Genomic DNA, 15,154 nt, shown 5'->3' with positions numbered 1-15,154 from the left:
TAACAAAAAAAAATGTTTCTTGTAAACAGCATATATATCATGCACCGTAAGTGACATTTTCATCAACAACAGACCACATATATGACAGTGGTCCCATAAGATTACTGCCGTGCAGCCTAGGTGTTTAGTGGCTGTACCATCTAGTTTTGTGTAGTTGCACACCATGATGTTCGTACAATAACACAATCGCCTACTGACACTTTTCTCGGAATATATCCCCACAGTTAGCAACTCATGACGGTAGTTGGGATTTTCTTTTTTAGGCAGCTGACAATCTGTGCCTTTTAATTGGAGTTATTTATTCCATTCACATTTTATTTAATTACTGGTTGTATATCTGTCATCTTGTTATTTGTTTCTTATTTGTTCATTTTACATCCTTTCTGCCTTCTTTGGACTAATCAAGTATTTTCTATTATTCCATTTTATTGCTCCTATTGGTTTTTTAAGCTTCTTTTTTTCGATTAAAATTTTGGTTTGACTTAAGTATAGATCACATGCAGCTGTAAGGAATGATAGAGATCCCATGTACTTTTTACCCAATTCCCCCCAATGGTAACATGTTGCAAAACTATAGTGCAGTATCACAATGAAGATATCAAGATTGATACAAGCCAAGAGACAAAATATTTTCATGACCACAGGGGTTACTCATGTTGCCCTTTGATAGCTGTACCCACTTCCCTCCTGTCCCCACCCCTTCTTAACCCCCAGCAACTACTAATCTGTTCTCCATTTTTACAATTTTGTCATTTCAAGAATGTTGTGTAAATGTAATGATACAACATGTAACCTTTGGGATTGGCGTTTTCCACTCAGCATAATTCTCTAGAGATTGATTCCAGTTGTTGTGTGTATCAATAGTTCCTTCCTTTTTATTGCTGAATAGTATTCCATGGTGTGGGTATACCATCAATTTTTTTAACCGTTTACCCATTGAACGATATCTGTGTTTTCAGTTTGGGGCTTTTATGAATAAAGCTTCCATAAATATTCATGTAAAAATTTTCATGTGAGCATGTCTTGATTTCTCTGGAATAAATGCCAAGGAGTACAGTTCTTATATCATATGTCAGTTACATGTTTAGTTTTTAAAAAGACTGCCAAACTTTCCCTGTGTGACTGTACCATTTTACACTCTCACCAGCAATATATGAGTGATCCAGTTTCTCTGCATCCTGGCCAGCATTTGGTATTGTCACTGTTTTTTATTTTAGCCATTCTGATAGATGTGTGGTGATGGAATCATCATGATTTCCATTTTCATTTCTCTAATGGCTAATGAAATTGAACATCCTTCATGTGCTTAATTGCCATCTGTATAACTTCACTTATATGTCTCTTTTTTCCTATTCTAAATGGATTGTTTTGTTTTGTACTGTTAGTTTTGAGAATCTTTATATATTCTAGACACTAGTCCTTTGTCAGATCTGTGGTTTGCAATTATTTTCTCCCATTCTGTAGTTTGTCTTTTCATCCTCTTACAAGGTCTTTCACAGAGCAAAAGTTTTAAATGTTGATGAAATCCAGCTTATCAGTTTTTCCTTTGATGGATAATACTTTTGTGCCAAAGATTCCTCGAGATTATCTGTGTAGACCTGTGATGTCATGTCACCTGCAAATAAGGACAGTTTTAGCTCTTCCTTTCCAGTCTTTATGCCTTTTATTTCCTTTTCTTGCCTTACTGCAGTGGCTAGAACTTCCATTACTGTATTGAATAAACAATGGTGAAAGCATACATCTTTGTTTTGTTCATGATCCTAGAGGAAAGCATTTGGTCCATTAATTAATTATTGATTAATTAAAATATCAGTTCACTATTAATTATGATGCTAGCTGTAGGTTTTTTTGTAGATGTTCATTAACAAGTTAAAGTTCCCTTCTACTCCTAGTTTTCTCAGTTTTTATCATGAGTGGGTAGTGAATTTTATCAAATGCTTTTTCAGCAAATGTGTTTTTATAAAGGTTGGTCTTACAATTACAATATGCCTCTTTAACTTACTACAGTCTGCCTTGAATTATCACTGTTATATATCACTTAGTGTATTATATATATATATCTCACTTAGTATATAATGTAAGAATCTTACAACTGTATATTTCCATTTACCCCACTCACATTCTTTGTGCTTTATTGTCATACGTTTTACTTTTACATATGTGTAAACTCCAGGATGAAATCATATTTTTGCTTTAAACGTTTAGTTGTTTTTAAAATAAATTAAGAAATGAGGGGGGAACTGTCTTTTATATTTACATACTGTGATAAATTGTGATTTATAGTAAAAAATTTATATTTGATCTTCATCCCATTCCTGGCACAGAGTTCCTAAAACCCTTGGAATTTCCTAAGTGATGAGAGAGATAAAAAGTGTCTATTATTATGTTAATAAGGTGACTGTTGGAATGCCTCTGGGTCACCTGAGAATGGGGGCTGGTTGCCAGGGGAACTAACCGTGTCCCCAGTCCCCCACTCCATCCCATCCCTGCCTGCAGGGACGGGAGAGGGGCTGGAGATTGAGTTCAATCACCAATGGCCAGTGATTTAATCAGTCATGCCTCTCTAATGAAGCCTCCTTTCAAAAAGACCGGGTTAGGAGAGAGAGTTTCAAGTTACTGAACACACGGAGATACCAGGAGAATGACGTGTGAGAGCATAGAAGCTCCTCGCCCCTTCCCACATACCTTGCCCTATGTATCTCTTCTGTCTAGCTGTTCCTCAGTTATATCCTTTTATAATAAACTGGTGATCTAGTAAGTAAACCGTTTCTCTTGAGTTCTGTGAGCCACTCTAGCAAATTAATCAAACCCAGTGAGGGCGTCCTGGGAGCTTCCAACTTACAACTGGTCATTCAGAAGCACAGATGACAAGATGAACTTTCAGTTGGTGTCTGAAGTGAGAGTAGGAAGACAGTCTTGTAGGACTGAGCCCTTAACCTGTGGGATCTAATGCTACCTCCAAGTAGATATTGTCAGAATTGAGTTAATGGAAAAAACATACACTGGGCCCATAGTTACCATTTCTGGTGTTCCTCTTTCCTTCTTGAAGATCCAACTTCTATCTGGTATCATTTCTCTTCCACTCAAAGATGTTGCTTATTTTACTATTTTTGTAGTGCAGGTCTACTTGGAATGAATTCTCTTAGTTCTTGTTTATCTGGAAATGTTTTCATGTCACCTTCATTTATCGGTGGTGTTTTTACTTGTTGTAAATTCTAAGTTGATAGATATTTTTTCTTTGTTTATTTTAAAGATGTTCCATTTTCTTCTGGCTGCTGATGAGGAGTCCTTAGAATTTCTTACTGTTGTTCCCCTTTGTGTCCTGTGTCCTTTTTCTCTGCCTGCTTTATTTTTTATTTTTATCAGTTTGATTATGATACCTGCATATGGTTTCCTTTACATTTATCCCACTTGGGGTTTACTGAGCTTCTTGAATCTGTGAGTTGACATTTTTCATCAAATTTTGAAACATTTTAGCCATTATTTCTTTGTCCCAAATTCTCATCTTCAAGTACGTCTGTGTTAGACTATGTGACACTGTTCCACAGATCACTGAGGTTCTGGTGTTTTCTATTGTTTTGCTTTGTTTATTTTGTTTTATCTTTTTGGGTGTTTTTCTCTATTTCAGTTTGAATAGTCTTCAAGATCCCTGGTCTTTCTTTTGCAGTGCCCAATTTGCTGTTAAACCTATTCAGTGATTTTTTTTTCATTTCAGATATTACATGTTTCAGATCTAGAATTTCCTTTTGGTTCATTTTTGTAGTTTCCGTTTCTCTTTGCTGATAGTCTCCATCTCATTATATACTCATTATATACATCTTGCTTGGTTGGTTGGTTGGTTGGTTGTTTTTTAATCTTGAACATATTTATAATAGCTGCTCTGAAGTTCTTGTCTGCTAATTCCAGCATCCATATCACCTCTTAGCCTGTTTCTCTGAACATTTTGCTCCTGGTTATAGATCACATTTTTCTGCGTTTTTCCTTGTCTAGTAACTTTTTATTGTGTACTGGACATTGTAAATGCTGCATTGTTGAGAGTCTGAAATTTTCTGTCTTCCCTTAAAGAGTATTGGGTTTTATTCTGGCAGGCAGTTCATTTGCTGGCAGATTAGCTCTCTCCTGTTGAGGCTTGTTTCTGGAATCTGTAAGGGTGGTTCTAAAGCAGCCCTTATTAAAGGGCTAGAGTCTTGAGGCTTAGCCCTTCTGGGTTCTCAACTGAATGCTCCCAATGTTCAGTGAAATCTCTTCTCTAGCTCATTGAAATCCCCGTGTCTCAGCACTGGGAGAGCTCCAGAATCTCCTCTCAGTTCACAGCTCCCCAGTAGCTGTTCTTTCTCAGGGTTTTTTTGTTTTTTTTTTTTAAGATTTTATTTTTTCCTTTTTCTCCCCAAAGCCTCCCAGCACATAGTTGTATATTCTTCGTTGTGGGTCGTTCTAGTTGTGGCATGTGGGACGCTGCCTCAGCATGGTTTGATGAGCAGTGCCATGTCCGGGCCCAAGATTTGAACCAACAAAACACTGGGCCGCCTGCAGCGGAGTGCACAAACTTAACCACTCGGCCACGGGGCCAGCCCCTCTTTCTCAGGCTTTTGGAGCTTTTCCCTGCACACATGCCAAGGGGGTCCCTTACACACATTTGTTGAGCTCCCTCTTCTCTGATACAAATTCCAGCCACCTCGGCTGTCCTGAACACCAGTCTCTGTTTGCTCTGCCCAACAAGCCTACTGCTTTCTGTTTGGGACCCACACTTTCCTGTGCCTTAGTTAGAAAGTGCTCCCAGCAAGAAATCTGGGGTAAATGTGGGTTTCGCCACCTTTGTTTCTTTTTTCTCAAGAATAACAGTCCTTTGCAGTAGCTCATTCAATGCCTATAAATAGTTATTTCGTATATTTTGTCCAGTTTTATAACTGTTTATGATAGGAGGGTAAATCCAATGCCAACTACTCTGTTAAGGCTGAATCTGGATGTTGGCCTTCCTCTGTATCTTGATTTTAAAATTTAAATTTGTATTGCTATAGATAATTGTACTCCATTTCCTACTATGTTCAATACATTAAAATTTCCTCTTGTCCTTTGTATATCTGTTTGCCGTCTGTGAATTATAAAACCAGGACAAATGCAGGCCCTGAAATAAAAAATTGGAAGAGAAAATACAGTTTGAAATAAAAGGTTATTGAATAGGAAATCTGTCTTCTAAGAGTAGTAGGCCAAATGCACAGTAGAAATAGACTTGAAAAGAATTTGGGGAAGGTCTCGCAAATGTAATAATTTAGAGTTATTTGCATTAAAGAAGAAGATTTCTCAGAGAAGATATAGAAAAAGATTTTTAAAATGTTAAAGAGAGAAAATGGATTTTCACAAATATTGTAGACTTTTTTCAACTTCCAAATAGTAAAAAGCGAAAGAAGAAACATTCTGCTTTTTAAACTTCGCTTTCACACAAATAATATATGTGCTTGGTGGAAAAGAAAGGGTAAAGGGAAAAAAAATAAAAATAACTAGATACTTTGTTATTTACCGTTTTTATAAATGGCAGTAGCATAAAGAACCCCGTATTTTCCCAAATGTTGCAGAACTGCAAAGGGGCAGGATGTTGTAGGAGAAAGACCTCTTGGATCTGGGGCCAGCTCTGTTGCTTGTTGACTAGGCAAGTCGTTCTGGTCCTCCTTGCTGCCATCTCTTTCTCTGCTCACAGGCTATCTGCTTCCCAAAACTGCTGTGACTAGCAGACCTGGCAAGGACTACCGAACAAACCTGCAGGCAGTCCAGAGATGCACCCTACGATTCTGAGATTCATGACAGTTTTTTTTGCAAGCTGGCATTGCTTTTAGAACAATGAGTTTGATCCTCCTTCCTGAAGCAGAGTTCCAGTTTTGTAGCTCTCCTGCTCTAAGCTGATGACTGGGCTCCAGCCCGCCCTTGCTGGTCAAGCCCTGCCCTGGGTAGAGCCGCAGAGTTAAGGGCACGAGTCCCTCTGGGACTCTCAAGTCCTAGACTTGAAATTTAAGAAGCTGCATTGCCACAGCTGTGTATTTTTTTACTTCTTTGTTTTTCCTCCTGTTTTTCACTCCATTGAAATGCCTCCTGCCTTGAGCCTTCCTTCTAGGAAGGCTTCCCTTGTCACCAATGCCACCACCTCCGTGAGAAGGCCACTTCCAGTCCCCTGATCAAACATACTCTCTCTCCTCTGTATCCACAGAGCAGCACAGGCACGTCGTGTGCAGGTACACTTTACCTGCCCTTTATTTACATTCCCATGACATCCCTCTTAACCTTGGTCAACTATGAGCTTTTTGAAAGCAATACCCTCTTTTATTTGTCTTAATATTCTTTGCTATGCCAAGCAGTATCTTGGCACATTATGGACATTCAGAAATATTTATTCTCAGTACTAATTCTCTTAGTTACAGTATGAAGTAATTTTTTTTTTAAGATTTTATTTTTCCTTTTTTCCCAAATCTCCCCAGTACATGGTTGTGTATTTTTAATTGTGGGTCCTTCCAGTTGTGGCATGTGGGACACCACCTCAGCATAGCCTGAGGAGCGGTGCCATGGCCGCACCCAGGATTCGAACTGGCAAAACCCTGGGCCGCCAAAGCAGAGCATGCAAACTTAACCACTCAGCCACAGGGCCGGCCCCTGAGATAATTCTTTTTAATGTATCCTAAACTTGTCTTTTTCAAATGGGAAAGACTTTTCCCTCCTAGCAGTTGTTAATTCAGGAACAAATCCATTCTGCACTGTCCACAAGCTTTGTGATTTTGTAGGCCTCCACTGTATTCCTTCTTAGCTGTCTGTGTTTTAGAGCAAATGTTGGAGCATTCAGGGGGAATCGTGGTGTGTGCTCCTTGAAATAATAGATGTGATGGTTAACTCCCTCCTCTTCTCCATGCAGAGAGATGTTCTTTACTACCATGGAAAGCCACCTTCTGCGCTGCAAAGTGTTGGAAATCATATTCCTCCACAGCTGCGAGACCCCCACCCGCCTGCCCTTGTCTCTGGCCCAGGCCCTCTATTTTCTGAACAATTCTACATCACTGCTCAAGTGTCAGGTACGTTTTCCCTGCTTCAGTTATAGGCCTACAAAACCTTTCCCCTAATGCTTGAGCATTATGTACAAGTGACTTGAAAACTTCACAAAACCTTTAACTGAAGAAGGCATTTATTACCATTTGCTTTTACTATCTCCACAGTCAGATAAAACCCAGTGGCAGACATGGGATGAGCTGGTTGAGCATCTGCAGTTTCTGTTATCTAGTTATCAACATGTTTTAAGAGGTAAGGAGCCTTTGTTCACAAATAAGATGGCATGGGAGGCTCACAATGGACATTATTATGAATTGAAGTTACCTAGGGGATTCTAATTTGTTAGCTTATGTAAAGCATTGTTCCATGGTTGTAGCCATAAGGAACAAGGAATGATATAGCTGGAATCACTGCTATGAAACAGAAGAATTCACATGTTTCTGTTATGGTGCATAATACAGTGGTCCTCACAGTTAGTTATTAGTTGCGTGGGTAAGCAAAAGTCATCATAACATGAAAAGTATTCAGTAATGACCTGATTAGCCCCGCATCTTTTCCTGGCCCATCACTGCCACGTCTTTCTTGAGTCGAATGCTCACTGACTACGGACTTCGTAAACATCCATCAATATGATACAAATACAGAGCAAATCAGTGGTAAAGTGCAAGTGTACTGGGGCCAGTCTCGTGGCTGAGTGGTTGAGTTCGCGCGCTCTGCTTTGGCAGCCCAGGGTTTCACAGGTTGGGATCCTGGGCGGGGCCCTGGCACCCCTCATCAGGCCATGCTGAGGCGGCGTCCCGCATGCCACAACTAGAATGACCTATAACTAGAATAGACAACTATGTACTGGGGGACTTTGGGGAGAAAGAGGAAGGGGGAAAAAAGAAGACTGGCAACAGATGTTAACTCATGTGCCAATCTTTAAAAAAAGATCTTGCAAAAGATGTGAGACGCCCTCAAGTCTGTGAAAGTGGCTCTAAAGTCACAGGCAAAGCCGGTGACCCAGGGGAGTCTGCGAGAGGCAGACTAACGCTCAGGAGGCAGATGTTGACAAAGGTAATGATGGAATAGCTGCTTCAGATGAGAAGGATTTTATTAGCCAAGGATTAATGAAGCCCTGGGGAAGACTGACAGAGTTATCAATTACAAAGGGAAAAATAGTAACTTAAGAGGGGAGGAAACTGGCATTCCTCTTGATGTGACGCTCTGAGAAGGACACCTCATCACTTTTTGGTTTTTGTTTTTTGCCAAAAATTCAAAACCTGAATCTAATCACAAGGAAACATCAGACAAACCCAGATTTAGGGACCTTTTACAAAATAACTGGGGGCTGGCCTGGTGGCGCAGCAGTTAAGTTCGCACGTTCCACTTCAGTGGCCCAGGGTTCGCCGGTTCAGATCCCGGGTGCGGACATGGCACTGCTTGGCATGCCGTGCTTTGGTAGGCATCCCACATATAAAGTAGAGGAACATGGGCATGGATGTTAGCTCAGGGCCAGGCTTCCTCAGCAAAAAGAGGAGGGTTGGCAGCAGATGTTAGCTCAGGGCTAATCTTCCTCAAAAAAAAAATAAAGTAAAAATTAAAAAAAAAATAACTGGCCTGTACTCTTCAAAAGTGCCAATGTCTTAAAAACAAAGACAGACTAAGGAACTGTTCCAGATTAAAAAGAAACTAAAGCACATAAATACTAAATGCAAAACATGGTCCTGGATTGGATTCTGAACCACAAAAAAAGAAGCTATGTAGTACGTTACTGGGCCAGTTAGTGAAATTTAAATAGTAATAGTATTGTATTAGTATTAAATTTCGTATTTTTGATAATTATCCTGGCTTCTGAAAGTAAATGTCTTGGGAAATCCATGCTTAAAGTATTGAGGGGTAGAGGGGCACAATGTTCGCAACTTATTCTCAAACAGTACAGGGGGAAAGTATTTACATAAAATCTACCTGCCGTGATCGTGTAGCTCAGTAATGGCACTTGGGAAGGTAAGATAGCCTGTCCACCCTCTTGGGCTGGAACTGGGGGGACATTAAAAAAAAGCACTAGATTTAAGACGGAAGGTCCAAGTTTAAATCTCAGCTCCACCATTTACTCTGTGTTGGGCAGCAGACTTTATGTGTCTAAACCTCAGTTTCTCCCTTCTCCACCCTCAGTCTCTCCCTAACGAGTGTGAGAAGAAATTAAGTGCTCACTCAATGTTGGTTGAATCTCAGTCTTCCTGTTTGCCTAGCCAGAAGTAGGCTGCAACAGTCTTCTCTATATTTCAGACTCTTGTAACCAAAACTTAAAAAGAGTACATTGTCATAGGTACGATATGTGGTGTATAGTTTGCGCATTTTTCAACACCATCAAAAAAAAGATACATGTCCTTCTTAGAACAAAGCTGCAAAAGCACATTCCACATGTCCTTGGCCTCACTGAGGTTTATATAATTGTTTCTTTCAGAGATCTAGCAGAAAGTTTAATATTAAAGCAGCTTATTTTTTTTTAAGTTCACCTTTAACACTTTTTGATAATTTCTGTTTTGCTTCCCAGGAAATATACCTGGGTCATGGGCAGTAGTGACTTAAGATGGACATGGGAGCCACTCTTATTACAGAATATTTTTATGCTTCGAATAAGGGAGAGGGAGGCCTCAGACCAGTGTACGTATATCAACCAAGAATAAATGGGGTGTGTCCCAGTGCTCCAGCTTCTTTGGAGACCAAGAGTTAAGAAGGAGAAAAAAATATTTAGAACCAGTAGTTAGAAAGCAGGGTTCTATGAAGAACACAGCTGAATGGTACCCTGAAATGGCCAGTGTCCTTCTCAGTAGGCATTTCACTGTGAGGGCTCTTCAGTCATCTCTGCCCTCTTCAAGTGGGCTGAGGACGTTGTTGAGGGCATTTTGAGGTTAGCCTGAGTTGTCCAACTCCACAGGTGGGGGAAGAAGGGAAGAGGTTGGGGAGCCCAGGCTTGCCGTTTGCTTAAGGGGAACCTCTTAGCATGGAGCAAGAGAGGAAGGAAGACTAGGTAAGTTCGCATGCACTGGCTTATGTAATCCAATAACCTTGTAAAGGTGAGTATCATCCCCTTTTACAGATGGGAAGACAAAGACTGAGAGAAAAGTAAATGCAGAGCCAGGATTCAAACTTAGGTCTGTCGCCAAAGTCTGTGTGCAATGAAAACACTCTGGAAGGAATTACTTTTCTATGAAATCATTGGGTGAGATTAGAAGGTGAGATTCTAAGGAATTTCCAACCCTTCATTTTCTAAGCTCTCTATACATGGTTAAATTATGTTTATATAGACCCCTTGACCTTGGGGAGAAGTATATCCTGAATCCTTACATTTTGCAAATGTTTCCATAGAGGGCAGAGCAGCCCCACTGAGACGTGGATGCTGAGCTTACATTCTCTGGCTGAGAGAATCAACCTTCCACAACCCAGTTGCATAGCCATGCAACTCAAGTTTGAGCCTCAGAAAAATTACAAATTGTCATATGCCATGAGTTTTCCTGATGCTTGTGAATAGTTAGAACCTCTTATTTTGAAATTATGAATTTTAGGAATTTAAGCACATAATATTTAAATGAACAAAATGCATGCTTTTCCTGAATGAACCTCTGTTGGACAGCTTAGGTAAGCCAGCCTGTGGAAGTCAGGCAACAGTTCATTCTGAGGAGAGTCACACACACAGCCTTCCTGCAAGGAGCACTGTCCGCAGAGGGGCGAAAAGCAGACGCAGGCTGTCAGTTCAACTCATGTCTTCATCCAGGCAACAAATACTGACTGACTGCCTTCCCTGAGCCTGGCTCATTAGGAAAACTTCAGTGAAGAAAACCAACATGGCCCCTGCCCTCAGAGAGCTTACGGTCTAGTGAAGAGATCAACCCTAAACAAATAATCACACAAGTAACGTGGTTACAGTTAAAATAAATGCTGTGAAGGAAAGTACAGGTGCATAAAATAGGAGGACCTAATCCATTTTTGGAGGGAGCTGTGGAAAGGCCTCCCTGAAGAGGTGATACTTCAGCTAAAAAAATGAGGTGCTGGTGTTAGCCAGGCAAATAGGGAGGGCAAAGTATTCCAGAAAGAAGAAACAGCATGTCCAAGGGCCTTGAGGCAAGAAATTGCTTAGTGAGTCCAAGGAACAAAGAACAAACTAGTAGGACTGGGATGTAATGAGCAAGGGAGACGAGACCAGATGAGACCAGATAGCAGATAGGGTAGGGCGTGAAGGGCCTTCTGGACCATGTTAAGGAATTTCAACTTGATTCCAAGGGAAGGGAAGCCATCAAAGTGGTTTTAAGTAAGATCACTCTCCCTGATGTGTGGCGACTAGTTTGGCAGAGGACCAGAGAGATCGGGAGGGTTAATGGTGACGAGTGAGGCAGTGGATGGATCAGAGCACTTTGAAGATCAGTTTGCCAGGGCTTGGGTGACTGGGTCTGAAGGATGACTCCAGGGTTTTGCCATTACTGACATGGAAATAAATGGAGAAAAAGATCTGCAGTGAAGTTAAGAAGCTCACTCTGACTGTTAGATTGGAGATTCCTGTAGTGATGATGATGATGAAATAACAATAGCTAACCCTAGGATTGATCCAGGCACTAATAATAATACTGTCAGCCAGATATCTTGAGCCAGGCATTGTGCTGAAACCCTCACATAAATTGCCTCACACAGTAACCGTGATAAGAACTCTCATCCCTACTGAAGCATAACATCCACGGCCTTGCCAACGGGACTGGAATGGCTGAAGTCCACAGGCCCAGATCCCTCCCCTTGGACAGTGCCTAGATGGGCACTGCTAACATTTGCTTCTCTGGATTCCCTGTGTTATTTTAATAAACTCCACATTCTTCTTGCTCCCACCCCATGTCCTCTCTATCCCTCTCTATTCAGCCAATTCTTTCCATTTTTTCAAAATCATTTTTATATTTTTCTGAGTAGCACATGCCTTGTTTAAGAAAACCTAATTCTAGTGAAGGCTTTTGTCCCCCTAAGAGCATTCTCCACTAGTAGCAGAATGAAATAGAGCACATTTCTCTGCTTAAAACCCTCCAGATACTTCCCTTTGCTCTCAAATGCCAAACTCCGTGTTGTTCTGTGGCCTGGCCTACCTTCCAGAACTAGTACTGCTCTCCCTCTTACTACCAGACTTTACCTCTAGTTCTCAGAACAAGCTTTTTCCTGCCTTGGGGCATTTGCACTTGCTGTTCTCTCTCCCCGGACTGCTTTTCCCCTGGACCTTCTCATCCTGCAGGCCTCAGCTAAGAGGCCCTCCCTGACTAGAGTGGGCTGCTTCCCTCATTCCCCCAGTCTTACTCTTTATCACAGCATCCAGTTGAGGTCTTTGATTGCACTCACCAAAACTGTAATTGTTTTTCTTGGCTTGGTTACTGTCAGACTTCCTGCAACTAGAATGTCAGTTGGTGAGGGCTGGGCCCAAGTCTCTGATCCCACTGTTTCCCCAGAGTGTAGCCCCGTCAGATACACAGTAGGTGCTCACTGTAAATTTTCGTTGATTGAATGTTGAAAGGGACCTGCAATGACATCTCCAGGCAGCTTTGCTTCCTGTGTTTCTAGACTTTTTGGATACTCTGTAGTATATTTATACTATTTTCAGATTACAGATAGGCCCATTGCTATAAATTTAGAAGAACGTTACCTGTAAAGATACCTGAAGGTTGAGGAAAAACATATTGAGCGTGTTATTTGAAAACGTAACCTAATGTACTGCTTACAGATGTTTATTCTGTTTCCCAACTATCTGGAAACCATGTAGCTCAATGCTTCTCATAACCCTGTTTTGAGGGTGCCACTGTCCCCACTTTCTAAATGAGGAGGTTGAGACAGTGATGCGGTAGCTGCTCTGGTGCATCTGGGGGCCCTCAGGTTCAGAGTTCTCCTCAGCCCATTCGCCTCATACGTGACCTCATGCTCCTTTGCCTCAATCCCACACACTTCCAGAACCCTGTTGGGGCTGATCTGGGGATTTGGGAGGAGAAACCTCCTCAACTTCTTTTTCTTTTCCCCATTATTTTTATTTTTGGACCTACAGAAAAGTTTAAAGACTAGTACAGTGAATACCCATATGCCCTTTATCTTGATTCACCAGCTGTTAACACTTGCCACATTTGGTTTAATTATTCATTGATCTCTACTTTTCTTCTTTTTTTTGCTGAACCAGTTAAGAGTAAGTTGTGCCATCATAATTCTCATGCTTAAATACTTCAGCCTAGGAATAAGTGTATTCTCCTACGTATATTCATTATCACACTCAGCAAACTTATCCTTGATAGAATATTATCTAATATGTCCCAATAATATCCTTTATACATGGCTGGATTTGAGCCAGGATCCAGTCAAACATGATACATTGTACTTGCTTGTTATGCTTTTTGTTCTTCTTTAATCTAACACAGATCCCAGCCTTTACTTGTCTTTCATAATACAGACATTTTTGAAGAGTCCAAGCCAGTTATTTTGTAGAATGTCCCATAATTGGGGCTGTCTATTTTCTGATGATCAGATTTCATCTTAAATACTATTGACAAGAACACTGAGTAGATGAAGACGTACACCCCTTCCCAATGCATGACATCAAGAGGCAGTCAAGTCAGTTTGGTCCCACTATGGGTAACGTTAAGTTTGATCATTTGGTTAATGCAGTGTCTATAAGATTTCTGTTGTTCTCTTTGATATTAATAAGTACAGATCTTCCTCAACTTACAGTGGACTACGTCCCAATAAGCCCATCATAAGCTGAAAATGCATTTAGTCCACATAACCTACCAAGCATCATAGCTTAGCCTACCCTACCTTAAATGTGCTCAGAACACTTAGATTAGCCTGCAGTTGGGCAAAATCATCTAACACAAACCCTATTTTATTATAAAGTATTGAATATCTCATGTAATTTACTGAATAGTGTATTGAAAGTGAAACACAGAATGGTTCTCTGGGTACAGAATGGCTGTAAGTGTATCAGTTGTTTACCCTCGTGATCATGGGGCTGTCTGGGAGCTGCAGCTCGCTGCTGCTGCCCAGCATCAGGAGAGAAGATGGTACGGCTAGCCTAGGCAAAGATCAGAATTCAGAAGTCAAAGTATGGTTTCTATTGAATGCATGTCATTTTCACACCATCGTAACATGGAAAATCATAAATTGAACCATTGTTAAGTCGGGGAGCATCTGTAATCGAGGGTAAAACTGAGACTGTAAAGCTTTCAGCCTTTCACTCAGTGGTTTGGAGCATCCATTGACAGTTCTTACCTGAATCGATTATTATATGACTAAGTTGAAAAGTGCTTACTTTCTAGTTATGCATTCCTCCTACTTTTCTTAACTGGCCTTCTTCGGGAAAAAGGACTTTTCCCTTCTCCCTCCCCTCCTTTTTCTTTTGTTTTTCTTTTTTACTATGGACTCAGATCTTTTTAAAATTGTCTTATAATCCATTTTTGTCATTTTTTAATGATCACATTGTCCAAAATGTGGCCAAGAGGAGCCCCCTTCAAGCTGACTTCTTTGTCCTTTTGACATGTCCCCATCCGTTTTTAAGCATTCACTTACTTTCTTGTAAAAGGTGTTCTAGGTTCACCTTGTAATTTCCTTGCCAAGGTTCTAGGATCAGCCTTTTCTCAAAAAAAAAATTGGGTTTTTTTAGTGAGGAATGGTATCTAGAAACCAAGATCTGGATGTTAAGTATACTGATTGCTACAGAGATGTCTGCTTCCAGGCCCATTCTGACAACAGAGCTAGTAAACTATATAATTTTTTTTAAATACAAGCTCATACAGATACCTCAATTTCCACTCCCACAGAATTCTTCCTTTCCTCCTGTTCCACAACTGAATCTTTTCGCAAAGTGAGAACTCTCGTTCTGAACATGAATGTATGTATTCATTTGATCTATCCTACAATACATACAAAATGTTTTTTTAAACCAAATTACTGAAATAAACCAATGGCACAGCAAACTTACTAAGTTCAGTATTTCTTTGCAATTCTTTTCCTACTTAGGATAAATCTCCCTGAAGATAGTCAAAACTCACATGAATATTTTTCAAGTGGTTATATTAATTTTAAATACAATTTCATTGTTTAATATGGGTTCATTTTTTAAATCAACAAAGGGAAAAAA

General features: G+C 40.4%; 1 protein-coding gene across 3 annotated transcripts in view; it reads left to right on the top strand.

Annotated features, from left to right (window-relative positions):
- The window catches only part of SIMC1 (SUMO interacting motifs containing 1), a 97,619-nt gene that overhangs the window by 81,380 nt on the left and 1,085 nt on the right, over positions 1–15,154 (top strand). Inside the window, exons 8-10 of one of the 3 annotated variants that reach the window (XR_006532579.2) lie at positions 6,896–7,052; positions 7,194–7,278; positions 10,109–10,244. Coding sequence is in view for 2 of the 3 variants with exons in the window: in XM_044777639.2 (XP_044633574.2) it covers positions 6,896–7,052; positions 7,194–7,278; positions 14,835–14,968 (376 nt within the window). In the remaining variant the exon portion in view is untranslated. Of the gene's footprint in view, positions 1–6,895; positions 7,053–7,193; positions 7,279–10,108; positions 10,245–14,834; positions 15,070–15,154 lie in introns of those variants that run through there. The other 2 variants (XM_044777639.2, XM_044777638.2) reach the window with 2 other exon arrangements.

The sequence above is a fragment of the Equus asinus genome, chromosome 9, assembly GCF_041296235.1.
Source record: "Equus asinus isolate D_3611 breed Donkey chromosome 9, EquAss-T2T_v2, whole genome shotgun sequence".
In the NCBI taxonomy this organism is placed as follows: domain Eukaryota; kingdom Metazoa; phylum Chordata; class Mammalia; order Perissodactyla; family Equidae; genus Equus; species Equus asinus.
This window is presented reverse-complemented; position numbering and strand designations above follow the sequence as displayed.